General features: G+C 40.7%; 2 protein-coding genes and 1 pseudogene across 2 annotated transcripts; all 3 read left to right on the top strand.

The window, feature by feature from the left end:
* Positions 1-1,610: 1,610 nt before the first annotated feature.
* LOC121780195 (endoglucanase 9-like) lies at positions 1,611-3,802 on the top strand. Its single transcript, XM_042177717.1, has 6 exons — positions 1,611-1,925; positions 1,997-2,500; positions 2,596-2,745; positions 2,841-2,952; positions 3,029-3,192; positions 3,280-3,802. Exons 1-6 carry the CDS (start codon positions 1,659-1,661, stop codon positions 3,604-3,606), a joined length of 1,524 nt encoding a protein of 507 aa, XP_042033651.1. The 5' UTR covers positions 1,611-1,658; the 3' UTR covers positions 3,607-3,802.
* A 3,980-nt stretch (positions 3,803-7,782) lies between these two features.
* On the top strand, positions 7,783-11,107 carry LOC121780164 (eukaryotic translation initiation factor 3 subunit I-like). The gene is made up of 8 exons (XM_042177680.1): positions 7,783-8,054; positions 8,600-8,815; positions 9,161-9,288; positions 9,447-9,566; positions 9,653-9,742; positions 10,087-10,173; positions 10,280-10,359; positions 10,786-11,107. Exons 1-8 carry the CDS (start codon positions 7,871-7,873, stop codon positions 10,859-10,861), a joined length of 981 nt encoding a protein of 326 aa, XP_042033614.1. The 5' UTR covers positions 7,783-7,870; the 3' UTR covers positions 10,862-11,107.
* Positions 11,108-11,437: 330 nt separating this feature from the next.
* Positions 11,438-12,081, top strand: LOC121779420 (annotated as a pseudogene).
* The last annotated feature ends 7,558 nt before the right edge of the window (positions 12,082-19,639 follow it).

The raw sequence follows: 19,639 nt of genomic DNA, 5'->3' as shown, positions 1-19,639 counted from the left end.
TATTTACTACCATACATCATTTCTACTTTTTCCTCTTTTTTGTCGATTAGAGAGTAATTAAAGAGTTCAGAACTTGTGTTCGTGAAGTAAGATATTTAAATTAAGGGCCTAGATCATTAGTTTTTTACCATCAATACGATAAAAAAATGTTAATAAGGGTATTAAGGTCAATTTACAATAAATTAGTTGTAAATAACTTTTGAAAAATATCTCATAACTTTAAAACGCATATAACTTTCTCGATTTAAATTATTTTTTCGCACAACATATATCAAATTAAAGATAATTTCATAAGGATTCTAACGAGATCTCACTTGCATATTTTCCGATGTCAAAATTTGAAAAAAAAATCATAAATTTCGTTAATAGCTTTATATCAATACACGTCACATAATATGTCAATACAATACTTGTACAATGTCAATATGAAATTTTATTGACATTATCATGTCTTTGTGTTGATGTATTTCATACACTGTATTGGCATTGTGTTTCTAAACCCTAAATTTGATAGTTGTTATTATTTTTTTAATATTAAAAAATGAAAAACGAAATTAATGTAGACCACAAGATTTATAAAATCCTATGATCTTAAATTAGTTATAGTTAGCGATTAAATAATGAGTTAGCAATTGATCAATCCCCAACACCTATATATATATTAAAAATGAATTAATATTTTATACTACAACTTTATAATAGAAGAATAGGGGCGATGTTTTCAACAAAGGCAAATCAAAGTCTTAGTCTCAAAGATGGCTGAAAATATGATTTTATTTCATTATCCCAAGAAGTCTTTATTGCTAGCATCATTTGTAAAGTGTGTTTATACATGTATATATAGTGAGTGTAATTAAGGCATCCTACCCAACACGTCTTGGTCTCTTGGACTCACACTGATTGGTTGAAATATTAAATACTACTATAAACTTTGAAAATATAAGATTTTGGTTTGGGTGCTTAAACTCCCCCTAAATTTAAAATTCTGCTATTTGCTAATCCAAATATTCTTTTTTTGTAACTTAATTATTATACTACACTTTGCAAGGGCGTTATTTAGGCGGTTTTCCAGTTAAGTGTTTCATTCTTTTTAATGAGTAATTTTATTTTTTGTCTGGTGTGCCCCAATCAAACCGGCCCACCACCATAATTAGTAGTAGGAGTACTATTCTTTTTTATTTCTTTCTTCAACAAAGTGATTTAATACAAAAAAACAAAGGAATTACACTCGAACAATAATACCCATTAGCGAAAAAATTACCCAATAAAGTTTAAAATGAGTCCCATCATTTGTCTATCATCATTATTAAATCCTTTCCGTAAGTAGATGGGACTCATCCTATAATTACTTCAAATCTTGCTCTTTAATCTCTTGATAGTTTAGTGATTACAAAAAAAAAGAGATTGTGATGAGTTAATTTGGTCAAAAAAAGCAATGATTTTCGTAGAATGAAAGAATTGCGCAAGAATTAGGTGATTGAGTTGATTCAACCCAAGCAGCAGTTAGAGCGGATGAAAAAGCCTTAATTTGCGTTGTTAATTCCGGCGCCAATCCAAATGTGACGCCAACAAAAAGGGTTATATTTAATGGTGCAAATCAATACATTCCCCCCATATGTACATAGTAGTATAAACAAAATGTCTATATAAAGCCATGCATGTCCCCAATCAAATTAAGCCATATAGGTAGAGCCTTTGTACTAGGAGAATTATCTTCAAGTACAATGGCAATGGCTCTTTCCCAATTCCTACTTTTTGTCATCTTGTTCAACATCTGTCTCCTGTGCGTCCAATGCAACCCTAATTACCGAGATGCCCTCGCCAAATCCATCATCTTCTTCCAAGGCCAGAGGTCAGGCCGCCTCCCGCCTCAAGAAATCAGCTGGAGACGCAGCTCTGGACTCTCCGACGGCAGCCTCGCTGGTGTAAGTGCAATTTTCAAATACTCCTATATTTTGTTAAAAACACTAGTACTACAAATACAATACAATTGCAGGTGGACTTAACCGGAGGATACTACGATGCGGGCGACAACGTGAAGTTCAACCTTCCGATGGCGTACACGACGACAATGTTGTCATGGAGCGTGATTGAATACGGGAAGAAGCTGGGCCCACAGGTGGCGGAGGCACGGGCAGCCATCCGGTGGGCCACGGACTATCTTCTCAAGTGCGCCCGTGCGACGCCGGGGCGACTCTATGTGGGCGTTGGAGACCCCAATGCCGACCACAAATGCTGGGAGAGGCCGGAGGATATGGACACGGTGAGAACCGTGTACTATGTCTCGGCCGGAAACCCGGGGTCGGACGTGGCCGGTGAAACGGCAGCGGCGCTGGCGGCGGCTTCCATTGTGTTCAAGAAAGTGGATCCCAGGTACTCGAGGCTGCTGCTGGCGACTGCTAAAAATGTGATGCAATTTGCAATGCAGCATAGGGGCTCATATAGTGACTCTCTTGGCTCTGTTGTCTGCCCTTTCTATTGCTCTTATTCAGGCTACACGGTATTTTTCTGTTCTACAGAAAGAGGAAATAAATATATGTGATGGAGTACAATTAATTAAGATCTATACCATATATATTATGTTAATTGTTGTAGGATGAGTTGCTTTGGGGAGCTGGCTGGCTGTTCAGAGCGACCAACCAGATGTATTACCTTAATTTTTTGAAATCAGTTGGCGGGAACGACGGCACCGACACTTTTAGCTGGGACAACAAGTATGCCGGTGCTCGTGTGCTCCTAGCCAGGGTCAGATTAATTAATTAATTAATTAAATTGGAATGGTAGTATATCATCAAGATTTGGTTGATTTTAATTAATCAATGTAAATTACTATTTTGCAGAGGAGTTTAGTCAACAATGATGAGACGTTTGGGGCATATAGACAACAAGCGGAGGATTTCCTATGCAGAATTCTGCCTAATTCCCCTTCCTCCACCACACAGTACACCAAAGGTTGGCCGCCCTCAAAACTTATCTTCTTCTCTCTCAGTAGTAAGTAATTCAATTTTATTAATTGATTTATATATAGGAGGTTTGATGTACAAGATGGGGTCAAGTAATCTACAATATGTAACATCCATAACTTTCTTGCTCACAACTTACTCTAAATACATGGCTACGGCCAAGCACTCCTTCTCTTGTGGGAATCTCCTCGTCACTTCTCGGACTCTGCGAAGTCTAGCCAAGAGACAGGTGAAATTAATGTCGAATTGCACTTATTACTCTCCATGTATACATAACATAAATGATGTTGAATGCATATATATGTATATATTGTAGGTGGACTATATACTAGGAGATAATCCGATGAGGATGTCTTACATGGTGGGCTACGGCCCCAATTATCCAAAGAGGATTCACCACAGAGGATCTTCACTGCCCTCCGTGGCCGCTCACCCCCAGAGGTTGGGCTGTGAGGCTGGATTTCAGCCCTACTTCTACGGTTCGACCCCAAATCCCAATACGCTCATAGGCGCCGTCGTTGGTGGGCCCAACCAAAATGATTTCTTCCCGGATGAAAGAGGAGATTATAGTCATTCTGAGCCTACTACTTATATCAATGCTGCATTAGTTGGGCCCTTGGCATTCTTTGCTGGGAGGTCTTGATCTCATCATACTCCTATATTATTGTGTCACAACTTGCGAGTGTACATATGAATTGCCATGTATGTTCGGGAAGTTAGGCATTTGTCACCAGATGTGATGATCACCTAAACACATTTAGGTGCAGTTACAGTGTATTGCAGATCATTACACAAAGCTCTCTTGATTTGGTTTAAATTTGAATGGCTGAATTGATTAATATGATCAATCGATTAAGAAATATTTTCGCCCAGTCCACCAATTAACTGTTGTACTTTTTGTATTGCATGCTCTTAAAATTACTCACAAAATATATGTACGAGGAAGATGAAATGATCCATCAAAATTTTTGGAAACTCGACTACACGTGGGAGCTTTAATTATTTTCAGAATTCCAGCAATTAATTTTCCAGTTTTTTTTTGTTGATTTTCAAAGCACAATCATATTTTCTAAACAAAATCATTTGTTGTGCCACGGTTTATTAGAGCATCCGCAATAGGACGGGTGTCCCGGCGGACACCTAAAAAACACATATTGCCACGTCATAAGGACATCCCTCAATATTGCCACATCATAAGGACATCCCACTGCACAATAGCGGACATCCCCAAGGACATCCCGGCGGACATGAACAATAACAAAAATTCACAAATTCACAAATATACAATTTACGGAATTAAAATTTCAACACGACTACGGGAAAAAACATCCATTTTATTTAAAAAAAAAACATACATAATTAAAAAAAATACATAGTTCATAAAAAAAATACATCCCAAAGCTTTGACACACGCGGCCCCCGTCTCACTCCTCGTCGTCCTCTTGGCCAGTCCCGGCGTCACTCCCGAGCAGGGGTGGGAGCCCCAAATCACGCCGCATACTGTCGATGACCTCCTTCAGCATCTCCTTGTATAAGGGTCAGTCGCCTCGCACCACTTTTCTATGGTGTCTATCATGCTTTGCTGCTGCTGCATGCGCGCGAGGTGGGCGAGTTTGGGATTGGCCTGGCTAGGAGCTTTTGATTGGACCTCGTGGGATCCGCTAACGCTTCCCCTGGCCATCCGCATCGCGGTCTTTTGCCCAACCGGGCGACGGCGGCGGGAAAACGATGGAGGGGTCGGGATCTCTGCGGCGCTGTCCGGGAGGTCGTGGGAACCGGCACTGCTGTTGTACTCGCCGGAGGAGCTGAGCTTTTTCCGCTTCGGCCTGCCAGCTTCAATACCCGCACAAAACTTGGCAGAATCCTGCAGCACAACATAGGCATCCCAATATTTGAAGACGTCGAACTTCTTCGACTTGTCGGGGTACTGCTGCATGGACAAAGTCTTCACATCCTTCATGGACATGCCGCTGGTTGCCGTGCGGACGTTGTTTACGTAGATGCCGACAAATCGGCTGATGGCCCTCCTCAACCGCTCCCACTGTTTTCGGCATTGCTCTCCATCAGGGACGGAACTAGACTTTCAAATAAGCCGATGCTGAAATCTTTAAAAAAACAAAAAAAGTAATAATATTAAAAATTTCAATTCAAATATAACGTCTTTACCATACGAAGTTTTCCTAAAGACGTGACCTTTCGGTTGGCAAGGTCCCTTAGTGACGTATTCTCTCCGAACGTGATCCCTTATTTGAACATCATAACTAGCAATAGGACTCTGTAGCCACGGCCAGGTCACTAACTATGTTTTCTGGATTAACTTCAACATTGATTATTTCTTGATTCAAAATCACACTCGGGTCACTAACTATGTTTTCCGGATTAGCTTCAACACTTGCAACACTAATTCCATCCTGGTTCACAGTCGGATTCGGGGTTGCAATACTCGAACTAGAAGTTGAATCATTCCTTGATTTTTTAAAATATCTATGCATAACTGTAATCAAGAATAAACAAGATTTATTAGATAATATGTATTCGTATATTAATAAAATTTTAAATCACTGCAATGTGTAATCTACTACTTGTATAAGAAATAAGAAACTACATTAAGAAAATATTTATATCAAATTCATGCCACAACTACATATTTTTATATATCAAATTGTAATAATTCAAAAACTTTTATTATCTCAATTCTCAAAAGTTAATTAGGTTTTTCCTATTCAAGCAACACCACGGATAAAATCATAAACAAATAATTTCAAATTTCATACCATTAATTCAAAATAAAAAGTTAAATCACAATCAAAGAATCAAACCTTTAATTTTTCTGCAAGTACAGGCTGAATAGTGTATTATGCATAGATTTTAGTAGGAGACCTTAGATATGATTTTGCGGCTCCTGACCTGTAATTTGCGGTGCGCCTCTGATAAGATTTTAGTAGGAGAAGATTAATTATATTATAAATTTGGGCTTCAATGTTCAAGTAAGGCTATTTTAGTTTTTCTATTATTATCATATATTAAAGGCCCAAGTCTCATAGTCCAATACAATATAATTAATGACCCACTTAGAAGCACAATTTCATCAATGTCGTCTTCTCCAAATTGGGGATCTGCTCTCTTCCAGTTTTGACGTCGCAGACTCGCAGAAATTCAGGCCATCCGAAGCCGGGGCGAAAATCCAGCGGGGCACGGCTGCATAGGGGGGGTATGGGTCCGGTTCCGGCCAAGCCCCCGCTGGTGCGGTGGCTTGGCCGCCGGTGTCTCCGTCCCTGCTCTCCATTGTGAGGCTTCTTACCTGATGGGCAGAATTTGATGTAGTTCTGGCTAATGCGCTACCACATTCTGTCGATAGTCTGGTGAGCCCCGATGTAGGGATCCTCGACTATACTAACCCAGGCCTTTGCCAGCGCGACGCACTCCGCCTCGCTCCAGACGGTCCTCCTTCCCTTGTCGGCCTCCTCCTCCTCTCCCTCGTCCCCCGCACGTGAGGACTCACTAGGGCTCTTGCCCTTGCCCTTGCACTTCCCTTTACCCTTCTTCTTCGACTTCCCTACTGCCGGTGGTATCTTAGTGGGAGACTCCCTGACCGGAGATATCTCCAACTCCTCAAAAGAGAAAGTCTCAATGCCGGTGAACTGAGTCTCCAGAGGAGTACTCTGGGAATCGCTAGACAATAAATCCATGTAGGGCGATACACATTGTCCCCAAGTGATTGGGGGACCCCCACTCTGCTACCCCCGCAGCGGCAGACATGCCCTGCATCATACCGGGCATTATCATCCCGCTCATCCCTGACATCATTTCCCCCATTCCGGTCATCATTCCGGGCATCATTCCCCCCATCATCCCGGGCGCCATCCCCGACATCCCTTCACTCACCCCGGGCATTTGGGGCACCATCCCACCCATCCCTGCACACCAAGAGTACATATTATAGTACCCGAGCATCCCAGCAATTCCCCCGGCGTTTCCCCCACCTCCAACGGGAAACGTCGACGTTTGTGACTCGCTCGTGGCGGGAGAATCACTGTCGTGCTCCATTTATCTTCAAAAGAAATGAAAGTAGGGAGAGAGAAACTCGTTAATACAAGTGGGGCGAATGAAATGAAGTTCAACGAGCCGTATATATAGATTTTTAAAAAAAATCGGAAATTGGGACGCTCGTCGTGTCACCGCAATAGCGTACGTCACGACAGACGTCCGCTCATACCCGCGAACGACCACTCGTCTGCCGCCGACGTCCGCGTCCGCCTCAAACGCTGCAATAACGGACGTCCGCCGGGAAATCCGCTATTGCGGATGCTCTTAATTCGATGGTTGTTAACCCATTGTACCGAACCAAAATTAAAAAGAGTGAACTGTAAAACTAATACCTAGAAAATGAGGTTTACGCCTTTTTTAATTAATACCCAACATTTTCAAAATCACATTTTCAATCAAGTTTCATAAATCTCAAATTCAGTCTCGCTTGAGGGGTGGGTGTATTTGTTCATTTAGTTATTTGAGGAGCACACCAAACTTGTGATTTTTGAGTATTGTACTTCCGGCGTGATTTTTTAAAGACCAAACATCTTTGTGGTATTATTAAATCTTTGTATATTCTTTCAAAGTAAATTATTTAAATCTTTGTAGTGTTATCTAATAAATTCCTTAATTCTTTTGTAGTTTATTTAAATTATTGCATTATAATTGTGAAATTATTAGTATGCGTACTTATTATTTAAAAAATATTGAATTGTTTTTTGAAGTAGTAGTTACTACAGTATAATTTTTCCAAAACAGATGAAAATAATATTTTATATTAGTTAATTTTTCAGGTCGTAGATTTAGGGTTTGTGAACTTCACGCAAAGAATTTAAGTTTTAATCGCCATTGCTGAAGAAGAAAGGAAGGAATTAAAGATGAGGCCGATACTGATGAAAGGGCACGAGAGGCCTCTCACGTTTCTCAAGTACAATCGTGACGGCGTTTTGCTCTTCTCCTGCGCCAAGGACCACGATCCCACCGTCTGGTTCGCCGACAACGGAGAGCGCCTCGGCACTTACCGCGGTCACAATGGCGCTGTTTGGACCTGCGACATCTCCAGTATTTACCCGATTTCTGGACTTTGATAAGCGTAATTCGAGGCACCTCGAAAATGAAAGGAGTTTAGGAGTGTTGATTAATAGGAGTATTCGCTATAGATTTGCTTGATTTGAATTCCTGCCTGCCAGAGAAATATGCAACTTTGAGATTTTATTTGTTTTTTTATGGTTGGATTTCTTTTGGGCTTGTTTTAGCTCTAAGTATGTAAAATTTCTTGAAAGCAGACTTTTTAGATCGGCAAAGAGATGGAGTAATTTTTTATGGCGTTTTCTTTCCCACGAGCTAAAATATTGTCATTTGCTATAGCGTATTCATAACCTCATGATGATGCTATTCAAAGTAATGAGTTAGCTTGTGTGCTTGGATGGATGGGTGAATTGGGCCCTGTTTTAGCTCTAATGTAGTCGAATGAAGGATCTTACAGTGATTTTGGATAAAAGAGATGTGATTTTTATGCTGATTGCTGCCTTTTCTTTCAAGTTTTGGGTTGCCAAGTTAGTGGCCTGATGGTATGATGATTTTGATGGATCGCTTTTGTTGTTTAGGGGATTCCATAAGGCTTATAACTGGAAGTGCTGATCAGACTGCAAAGTTATGGGATGTCAGAACAGGAGCTCCGCTATTCACCTTCAATTTTGATTCACCAACGAGGTCTGTTGATTTTGCCGTTGGTGATAAGCTTGCAGTCATAACAACAGATCCTTTCATGGGATTGCCCTCTGCTATTCACATCAAACGCATAGCTATAGATCCAGAAGACCGTAAGTTCTTCTTTTTAATCAATGAGCTAGATTTAATCTTACTGTTGACGTAAGAGGATGTCTCTTATGGTCTGAGCATGGTTGCCAATACTTTTTGATGAGTTTAAGATCCTATCTATTAAACTTTTACTAAGGTCAAGAAGTAACCTATGAACTGCCTCCTTTATATTTCGGTGCCTGATGAGGTTATCATTAAGGCTTCTGATTTTTTAGAAGAGTAGTAAACCAATGATTATTTGACGACTTAAATGTTATGTTAGTGTTTCCAAAACTATGTGGCATTATATTTGTTACACAAATCACGTTATTGGTCAGATCATTATTTATTGTGGGTTGGTATTGCAGAGAGTGGTGAATCCGTTCTCACTCTTAAGGGGCCACAGGGAAGAATAAATAGAGCAGTTTGGGGACCTCTAAATAGGACCATTGTAAGTGGTGGTGAAGATTCAGTAATTCGTGTGTGGGATTCCGAGGTTAGTATTTTAATTGAAAAGGATACTAGTACTTATTTTGTTTTTCAGTTCTTAATGCATTTATTTTGTTTTTCTAGCATGTTGCAAAAAATATTACTCCACCTTCTTTCCAAGAAAATATCTAATTCTTCTTTTGTTGTTTTGTGAATTAATAACAGACAGGAAAGTTGCTGAATGAGTCTGACAAGGACGAAGGCCATAAAAAAACTATTACATCACTTGCAAAGGCAGTTGATGGTTCCCATCTTCTCTCGGGTTCATTGGATAAGTCGGCAAAGGTGGTTCATGTTCATATTATTTGCTTTTAATATGTCTATAGGTCTTGCTGTCATCTTGTATTGACTGATCTTATCCCATCATTCAGCTTTGGGATTCGAGAACATTAAAACTTGTCAAAACCTACGTGACAGAACGGCCTGTAAATGCAGTTGCAATGTCTCCACTTCTTGATCATGTAAGAATCCAAAGAAGGCCCAGCAAAAAACAGATATCTATTTGATTTTTGTTTTGTCTCTCGCATTTTTATCATTTTCTTACTCCCAGCTCATCTATTTAGACTTTATGCTTTTCGATATTAGTTTGAAGCTTTTAGAATCCTATATATACTGGTTTCCGGAACATACTTATTGCTTGGAGAAAGAGCATCAAATTTTGCTTGAATGTTATTATGTACATTCTGTATTTTACACGCACAATGTTTTTGTGAACTTAGAAAATGTTGTGTTGATCTTCCATGTGTTAGTAAGACAGATATTTGTTTTCTGGATGATGTTGATTTGACTTTTGTGGCATTTATAGATTGTGCTTGGAGGTGGTCAGGATGCATCATCTGTTACCACAACTGATCATCGTGCTGGAAAGTTTGAAGCCAAATTCTATGACAAGGTTAACTCATGTTGCTATAAGTTCACAATCAAGATGATATTGTGATGTAAACTTAACAAAAGTAAAGAGCTCTTAAATGGTTTTCTGGTCTCTTTCTTATCTGCAGATCCTTACTGAAGAAATAGGAGGTGTAAAGGGCCATTTTGGACCTATCAATGCCTTGGCGTTCAATCCGGATGGCAGGAGGTGAGATTTTTGTCGTTGTTCCTTCACGTCTCAGGGACAATGATCTGAACAATTCTTTTTTTTTTCATTTTACTACTACTCTTCTCAGCTATCGCGATAAGTTATTTTTTTTAGTTTTTAGTTTTCTTTTAAAAGTGATGCACCCTGCATTCCAACTAAGTTGGGTCAACTTGTTTTGGACACAGGGATTAAGAAGAAATTGTGTTAAATGAGTTAAATGATAATAAAATAAAGTAGGAGAGAGGAAAAAAAGTAGGAGAGATAAGAGAGAGTAAAGTAGGTGATGGACTAAAGTAAGAGTGATTATATGTTTTGTTTTTTTGTCCAAAAAGGAAATGACTCAACTTTGTTGGAACGTCTCGAAGGAGGACAGAGGGAGTATTTTTTAGTTTGAATCTAATAATTTTCTCTTTTTTATGTCCATAGTTTCTCGAGCGGAGGGGAGGATGGCTATGTTAGGTTGCACCATTTTGATCAAGATTACTTCAACATCAAGATCTGAACATGAAGAGTTCCGCCCTTGCTAGTTTCATCTACACATTTGATTACTACTCGGTGTATGATGAAATTTTGGAATATTGTTGACATCAAATGCTTTTACTGAGGGATAGACATGTTCGAGATTATCACGATTTTTGTCCATTTTTCTATTAATACTATTTATAGGTCATTAATTTTGTAAATATGAAAATGATACTATATGGCATACTACGTTTGCATACAAAACTTGAAAGACAAGCTCAAACTATGTCAATGTCTTTTAGATCGAGCCATCAATTTTTAAAGGTACTCAGAAACCACGTTTGAATTTCTCAATTTTGTTCTAATACTCCATTATCTAACAAAACAATGCCTTTGAGATGTCTCTGGGTAGTGAGGTAATCAAAATGGCACTGAAGTTGTAACTTGTGAAGAATTTATGAGCAACTATCTAAGATGATCGAATTGTTTTCTAAATAAAAAAAAATAGAGCGGTTGTACCAGTTATCACAAGTTAGTGGAGGTGTAGTCATACAAGGTAAATGAAGCAACTGCAACGTTAGAAGCTAACTCGCACACTATTGTTGTGTACCATGGCTCGTATAAAAGGTTTCACAGATGCGTCCCTCTGCATCAGCAAGGAAAGCTTAGGGTATATTTGTTACTCCTTGTTTTTGTGTGCAGAGAAAACAAACCAGCCATGGACAGAAAAGGCATTCAAACAATTGTGGGGCTGATGACGCTGGTGGTTGCATTGCTCAATGTTCCTCCGATGATGGCTCACTTGCCCCCAGAGCCTGCATCGACCATTGCATGAAAGAGTGCAGATCAAGCGGCATTGGTGTTGCAGCCTGCATGAAATACTGCCCGGTGCATTCTCCCTCCGACACCTCCACCAAAGAGCATTACTGTAACCTTGGATGTATGCTCGACCAATGTGCCAAGTTCACTGGTGGTAAGCACCTTCTCTCCATTTCTCTAGTTTTGGATTCTTGCATCGTATGAACTGTCATTTGTTGTTGCAGATGAGAAGAGGATGACCGACTGTGTCTTCAAATGCCGAAAATTCCACTGCAAGATCAGTGCCAAGATTGTAGAGTGATTGCTCTGTGATGATTGCTGAAATAGTCTGCAGCCACATAGACATTATTAGTATACCTTTGTGATTCTCTGTGATGTTTTTTGTTTCAAATAATGGCTGTAATAAACCTTCTTCAATGCATTTTTGCCGCTTTGTTTGTAGCCAAAATCTCTGCAGGAACCAGCAAAAAGCATAGCAATTTCCTCACAACAATATTCTAGTCACATCATAGCTAATGAAGTGTAAAAATTAACATCATATGAACTGAAATTTGACCAAGAAACTAAGAGATGCTCGGTCAAATCAAAAAGTGAAAAATTATTGTCACCAATAGCCGTTGCAAGAGCAAGTTCTGTCTCTAAAATGATTAGCAGCTCTGAAAACAATTGCTTGCCGTGAAGTTTTGATGCTATTGAAGTTATGGCAGTCCAAACAAATGCGTTTGTTCTTCATTATCTTAATAATGTTGCAGCTTGAATCGCCACCATTCAACAACGAGAAAACTAGCACTAGCTTTTCGCTGTGAAGATACCGATGCTCCTCCTTATGCTCTTCTTCTATACATCAATCAAGACAGAACTTTTCTCTGGAACATAGCCTAGCTGAATGCAATTGCAAACACTTCAAGACAGAAGATATCAATATTACTACTTATTAAGAGTGTAGTGTGATCAAAACCAAGTCCATCTGAAAGCATTTTCACAAACAAAACCATAGCTTCGTGGCCCTGCTCGTGCATCCCAAGTCCTTTAATTATAAGTAACGAAATTTCTCGAGCACGCTTCCACTCCAGACTTTTCCAGTAGAATGCAATCAGAGCATTAGCTACATAAATCCAAGCATCAAATCGATTTTTTAGGCAAACCCGTGAACTTGCAAGGCATGATAGTGATCACAAACACAAAGCAAGCTCGCGTAGGCGAATGATAGAACCTTGTTCTATCGGGATTGAGCACACACGTTTGTAACTAGAATAAAAGAAAGATAAACCATAGTTGAAGTGCTATGGGGTGATTTCCGCCAGAACCGGGAATGAGAATAAGTAATTAACTTTATTTCTCAATGAATGAAAATACGATAGAATTCTAAACCCTAGAATTTCTTGCTAATTAAGAAACATAATTAAAATAAATGATTACAAAAGATATGGAAAATAAATAAAGATAAGTAACTAAAATAAAAAATACGCTAAAATATTGGAGATGATCTTCGGCAAGATTTGCTAGATCGAGGACCCTATCAACTCCCCCGCCGTTGAAAACCACCTTGTCCTCAAGGTGGGAATGAGTATTAAATGAGAATTAAAATCCAAGCTGTCTGTGGCATGAACTCATATATCACCATCTTCTCATTTCTCTTAACACCATATTCCAACGATTGAACTAGATTATTATGCTGAAGTTAGAAAACCACAACCACTGCATTCTTGAACCCTTGAGCTCCTTGTCCAAATGTGTCTAATGGACTTTCTGATTCATGATTCGGTACCATTGCCATGCAACACCAAGTGATGAAGATCATAACATTGCTTAAAACCTTCACATATGTTATGCAAGAAAGATTCCCCCAACATCTGCTCCGGAACTCCTAAACATTAGGTCCGCCTACATTATATTGCAACTGATTTCATCATCTGACAGCCAAACCTATTTAAACAAGAGCACTTCTCCAAAGCTCGAGTATAAAGCTCCCAAACTTTAACAACGTAATCTGGAATAATATCCTCACTTTGTTAAAAAATGCTACACACCTAATAAAATCCTTCCCATGCTCATCCTTATGAAGCTTATATTCCCTTCTTTCCTCCAAATAAATCGTGTAGTAAGACAGATCACATCGCCGACAAACAACACTCGAAAACTCTAAGGAAGCAACTCGAAAGACGAGGAAGGGTGCGGTGGTTGAGAAGGTGGCAATCTCCAACGCCTACGGCTGCTAGATTATCAGCCCAAATGCTCGCGTGGAGGGATCGAACGGCCATCAGCGGCAATTGCTGCCAATTGATACATTGGAACTTCTTGTGGCAGAATAACTTTTCCATGTTGTCCCGATTTAACGAAAATAGAATAACCGTCATCAGTCATGTCCTTGTAGGTTCCAACCTTTGGCCATTTTATAGATTGTTTTGGCAAAAGGTGAGTGAATTCAATCTCACTCACAATCTGATAGAGTTGTGCAGAATCCTTCGAATCCGGTACAGGATGAAGAATGAACTGACTCATAATAATAGGAGGCAGGAAGCCGGACAATGCATCAGGCCATGCTAGATATGCTGTCTGCCCTAGCAGAATATAACCACTAGCAGACCCACCCAAAAAATCCAAGGATACAGTTGTCTGGTTGTGCGCCGTTACAGTGTCGAAAAGGCCCCGAGGTTCTACAGAGTGGAGAATCGAGAATGGAACCGCCACCGCTGCACTATCATCATGCCCAAAGTCTTTGAGCGGATTAGCTCTTGGCTCTATTTTAATGGGGAGTCGGCTGCTCAGGGAGGGCATCATTGTACCTATGATAGGATTTCTTCTCAAAAGCAGTGCGTTGTCTCAGGGAGGTATATCGCGAGCATCACCGTATAGATCTATGAGAGTCGTTGCGTCGACGAAAACCCCTTGAATATGGCGTGCCTCAACCTGCAAATTTCCGCCATCCATCTCGCAATTTGGGAGTTGCAAATCAGCATCCACACTCCGATCAGTATACGACTTTGGAGTACCAATACAATGGAATGGATCAACATCATTTATTACATCCATATCAAATTCAATTCCATTAGCAAATATCTTGTTCGGTTCCAGATTCATGTTCAAACTCACATTGCTAATAATTGACTTGTAACTACTCTCATTAGCAAATATATCGGTAGAGGCCACATTCAACCGTTGAGTACCAAATTGACTGTCAATAATTACCTGTGAAACCTCCTCGTCTGATTCCGAAGCAAATTGATTGTCTCCTAATTGCTTTTCATCGTCTACTTCCTCAGTAAACTCCGGAGCAAAATGGTAGCAAACTGCCAATAGAAAATCGTCCCACCCTTTGCCTTTATTGTTTTCCTCCCAGTACGTCATCCACTCCGATGTCGGATGATCAAACAAGAATTGGGTCAGGTATAAACTATCATGGAGCGGCATGTACTGATTATTGTAGTAGCGTTGGATTTTATGAATCCAATCCTAAGCATTGTCGCCGTCAAAGCGAGGGGGATCGACGCGAAGGCGCGGTAAGGGCTCGGCCTTGAAGTCCAGCGGCGGCTGTGTGATCGACGGAGGAAGTGTCCAACACCGCGGAGGCTCTGCGACTGGCTGCTGGTCCGGCGGCCGAGTATGCCACGGCGGATTTGGAGGTGAGCGCTCGTCAAGGCTGTCCGGAGGCTCCTCGGTCAGTGTATGATGTCTGAAATTGGCTAGAAATTCGCCGTGAGCAGCTACTAGACGGCGTAAGTCCATGAGTATCTCAGTGATATCACAGAGAGCGTGTTGTTGTGATTCCATAGTTCGTCAAGTATCTTGAGAAAGTGGATTGGTTTTTTTTAGAGAGATTTTGGGGAAGATTGTGGCGTGAGATTTGAGGGAATTTGAGAGGTGGAATGGGATGGAGGAAGAGTAAAAAATGAAAGCACCAATTTGATAGAACCTTGTTCCATCGGGATTGAGCACGTACGCTTGTAACAAGAATAAAATAAAGATAAACTCTAGTTGAGGTGCTAGGGCGATTTCCTATAAAATCGGGAATGAGAATAAGTAATTAACTTTATTTCTTAATGAATGAAAATGCGATAGAATTCTATTATATAGAATTCTAAACCCTAACACATGTCTTGCTAATTAAGAAACGTAATTAAAATAAAAGATTACAAAAGATATGGAAAATAAATAAAAATAAGTAACTAAAATAAAAGATTCGCTAAAATATTAGAGATGATATTCGGCGAGATTTGCTAGATCAAGGACCCTATCAGCGAAGTCGTTGGATCTGTGATGGGGTAGAATTTGAGAGAAGAGATGGAAGCATTGCTCCAATTTTAGAGCGACCATGTGGTGGGAAAGATGTAACCCGGGTGGCCGTTGATGACATTGTAATCGGAGCAAGCGATTTTAGAGCAGTATTCATAACATCATCGCTCAGAAACTAGAGCAATGAAAAAAAGATCGAGGCCCAATTAAAATAGTCTAAGAGCATCTCCAATGGAGGCTAGCGGACAGGCTAGCCGATTCCCGGTGCTGGCCGGTCTGCTAGCCGAACCATTGTAGGCGGCGAGTGGAAAAACGGCAAAAATTTCGGCGAGCTCATGCCGATTTTTGAGCGCTGGCCGATCGGCTGGCCGCCATTGTAGGCAGGCGATCGGCGAGCGATCGGCCAGCACTTTTTTTTTTCGAAACACTATATATACGCGATTTGCACGTCATTTTCATTCGCACCGCTTGTTTTAACGAGTTTTCTCTCTCACTTAATTTCTGTACAAGAGCAATAAAGCAAAATGGAGAACAACAACGAGTCTACTCCAGTGATGAGCGGGTCTCAAACTCCCACGGTACCCATGGGAGGTGGATGGGGTCCGATGGCCGGGTACTACAACATGTACCCTCGGCAGCAGATGATGCCCGGGATGGCAGCCGGGGGTAGTATGCCGGGATGGCAGGGGATGCAGGGCGGGCAGGGGGCACAGGGGATGCAACCCGGGATGCAGATGATGCCGGGGTGGCAGCCGGGGATGCACCCCGGGATGCAGGGGACGCTGGGGGGCACAATGTCTATCGCCCCAGTCTTGATTTTTTGACTGCTTCTTCGAACACATCGACCCCATCGGAGACGCAGTTCACTGGGTGTGAGACTTTCTCCTTAGAGGAGTTGGGGATAGATCTCGAGGATGCGGACACTCCCGTTCAAACGGGGGAGTAGGGCGGGGTCGGGGCGCACCAAAGAAGAAAAAGGGCAAGGGGAAGGGCAAAAGGTTGGTCGGTGAGTCGTCGCAGCCGGCTGATGATGACAGCCTGGCACTGAGGAAGTGGACGGATGCGGAGAACGTCGCGCTGTCCAAGGCTTGGGTGAGAGTTTGCGATGATCCCCTCCATTCGAACAATCAGAGGATCGTCAACTTGTGGGCTAAAATATCAGCAGCCTACAAGGAATTTTGCCCGGAGGGGAGGCCACACAGCGGGGAGGAGTGTCGGAAGGGGTGGACCGAATCAGGGCTGCGGTCTCCCGATTTTCGGGCTTGTACACCAACGCCCTCCGCATGCAAACCAGTGGCCAAACTGACGAGGACTGCAGGAGGATAGCGGAGAAAACCTTCCCCTTGCCCGGGCTTTATAAGGAGTTCTCCTACTGGAACTGCTATGAGGTGCTGATGGACTCCGAGAAGTTTCGGGCAGGTGTCGATGCTGGCTGGCCGAAGAAGCAGCGACTGAACTATACCGATGATTACAGCGGCAGCAGCGGCGGTTCCCACGACCTCCCCGAGGATGTTCAGGAGTTCCCGTCCCCTCCATCTTTTACTCGCCACACTCGCCCGGTTGGTCAAAGGCGGGCGCAACGGGTAGGGAGGGAGGTCGCCCAGGGGTCCCAGGAGGTCCAGTCGGCATCCCCCCTGTTGGCAAGTCGCCAACTGAGCTCGCCTTCTTCGCGTGTCAACAAACGCGGGCACAGATGATGCACAAGATTATAGCTGAATAGAGGGTGGCAACTAACCCCGTGGAGAAGAGGTTTCTTCACTCAATGCTCGAGAGTATGCGGGTCGATTTGGATGCCGCCCCGGCACAGTTGGGAATCTCAGACGCGGGCTCAGATGCCGCAGATTTGGGGGTCCGGGATAGCGGCGACAACGGCGGCGACGACCACGAGGAGTGAGGCGAAGGCGGGGGTCGTGTGTGGAAGAAGGGGTTTTTTTTAAAATTAATGTAATTTTTTTTAATTGATGTACTTTTTTTAATTTTACTGAATTTTTCCGTATCTGTGTCGTAAATTTAATTCCGTATTTTGTGTGATTGTTAATTATTTGTTTTAATAATTTTGTTTATTGTGGCTAGCCTATTGCTAGGCTATTGTTTGTCCAGTTGCTTGTCCTGATGATGTGGTAGGAGGAGTTTGTGGCTAGTCTATGGCTGACCTATTACCACTGTGGATGTTGGGCCGAATATTAATAGGCTTCCTTGGGTCCAGCTCAGCATCAGTCACGACCCCAATAGAATGAAACGACGTCATTTGACCATATTCTTGTCCTAGTTATTTAACAGTAACTAATTTCTTTCGCACCAAAATTTTCGCACACTGAAAATTCATCTGTGTCGGCCACTAAATTTTAAATTTTGTAGTCAGATTGAGAGAAGGAAAAAAATGGTGAAAATGTTTGTTTAAAAATGACTTATACTAGTCCTTTGTTCGAGAATAATCTCTCGGGATAATGAATACAAAATGTTTTATCTTTGTTTCAATTTAGTATAAATAGTATTAAGATAACATATTTCATACAGAAAGTTACATTAGTGTTTTAAGTTAATACATTCCTTTAAATATTTTAAACACCGTTAGTTAGTTTATAATTTGTCCAACTTATCATTATAATAAAAGAATAATTAAAGATTTAATACAATTAATCACTCTAAAATATAACAAATATCAATTCTTCCAACAATTAATCGGGGTTTAAAAAAATTCTGTCTCTCAATAACTCTATTTTTGTTTATTGTATTCTTTATAGAACACAATATAAAATAAGCTCATATTTCATCTCTACAAAATGGCTAATTTGAGCTTCCAACCGTTAATAAGTCAATATTTAATTTTAACAAAAAAAAGATTCAATATGTTTTTTGTTGTATTCTCCATTGTTACATGAGAAAGTTTCGACAATAAAATAATTCGCTAATTTGATGGAGTGGTGATTTTTTTCTGTGTTTTTCATTTTTATGAGTAATAAAAATATTCGTGTTTGAAATAATTAATGAAAAGTTTTAATTTAAAACTTTTGTACAAATTTGAAACATTGATGAAACTTTTTGTATGTATGATGTAATTGGAAGTAACGGTGTTAGTAGAGACTTGACGGAATGTATTATTTTGGAACATTAAGTAAATTTTTTGTATGAAATATGTAAACTTAATAATTTTTGTACTAAATTGAAATAAAGTTAAAACATTTTGTAGGAAACATGTACCCCAGAATAATCGCTTTCCCGAGTAATCGCTTGCCCGTTTCATAAGAGCATCTCCAATAGAGATAGGTCAGTCATAGCCTAGCTACAAACTCCTCCTGCCACATCATCAGCACTAAAAACTCCTCCTGCCACATCATCAAGACAAGCAACTGGACAAGGATTAGCCCAGCCATAGCCTAGCTACAATAAACAAAATTATAAAAAACAAATAATTAACAATCACACAAAATACGGAATTCAACTTACGATACAGATACGGGAAAATGTAATAATTTTATTTAAATTAAAAAAAGGTACATTAAAAAAAATAACATAATTAAAAAAAACTAACGCCGTGTAGTGTAGTCCTCCGCGCCCATAACTCTTCAATTAAATCCTTTTGGAGTCGAATATGAGCTTCCACTTGGCGCATGTCGGAATGTGCTTGAAGGCGACCGGCTTCATCGTGAGGTACCCCACTTCGTACGTTGGGGGCGGCCACGTCGTGGCTTGGTCCGGCTTCATTATCGTTGTTGGCCCAACTAGTCAGTTGTACACCTTTATCTTCGACAGTCATGTTGTGCAT

The sequence above is a fragment of the Salvia splendens genome, chromosome 19, assembly GCF_004379255.2.
Source record: "Salvia splendens isolate huo1 chromosome 19, SspV2, whole genome shotgun sequence".
Lineage (NCBI taxonomy): Eukaryota > Viridiplantae > Streptophyta > Magnoliopsida > Lamiales > Lamiaceae > Salvia > Salvia splendens.
The sequence above is the reverse complement of the archived record's forward strand: the minus strand, read 5'-3'. Positions and strand labels throughout refer to the sequence as shown.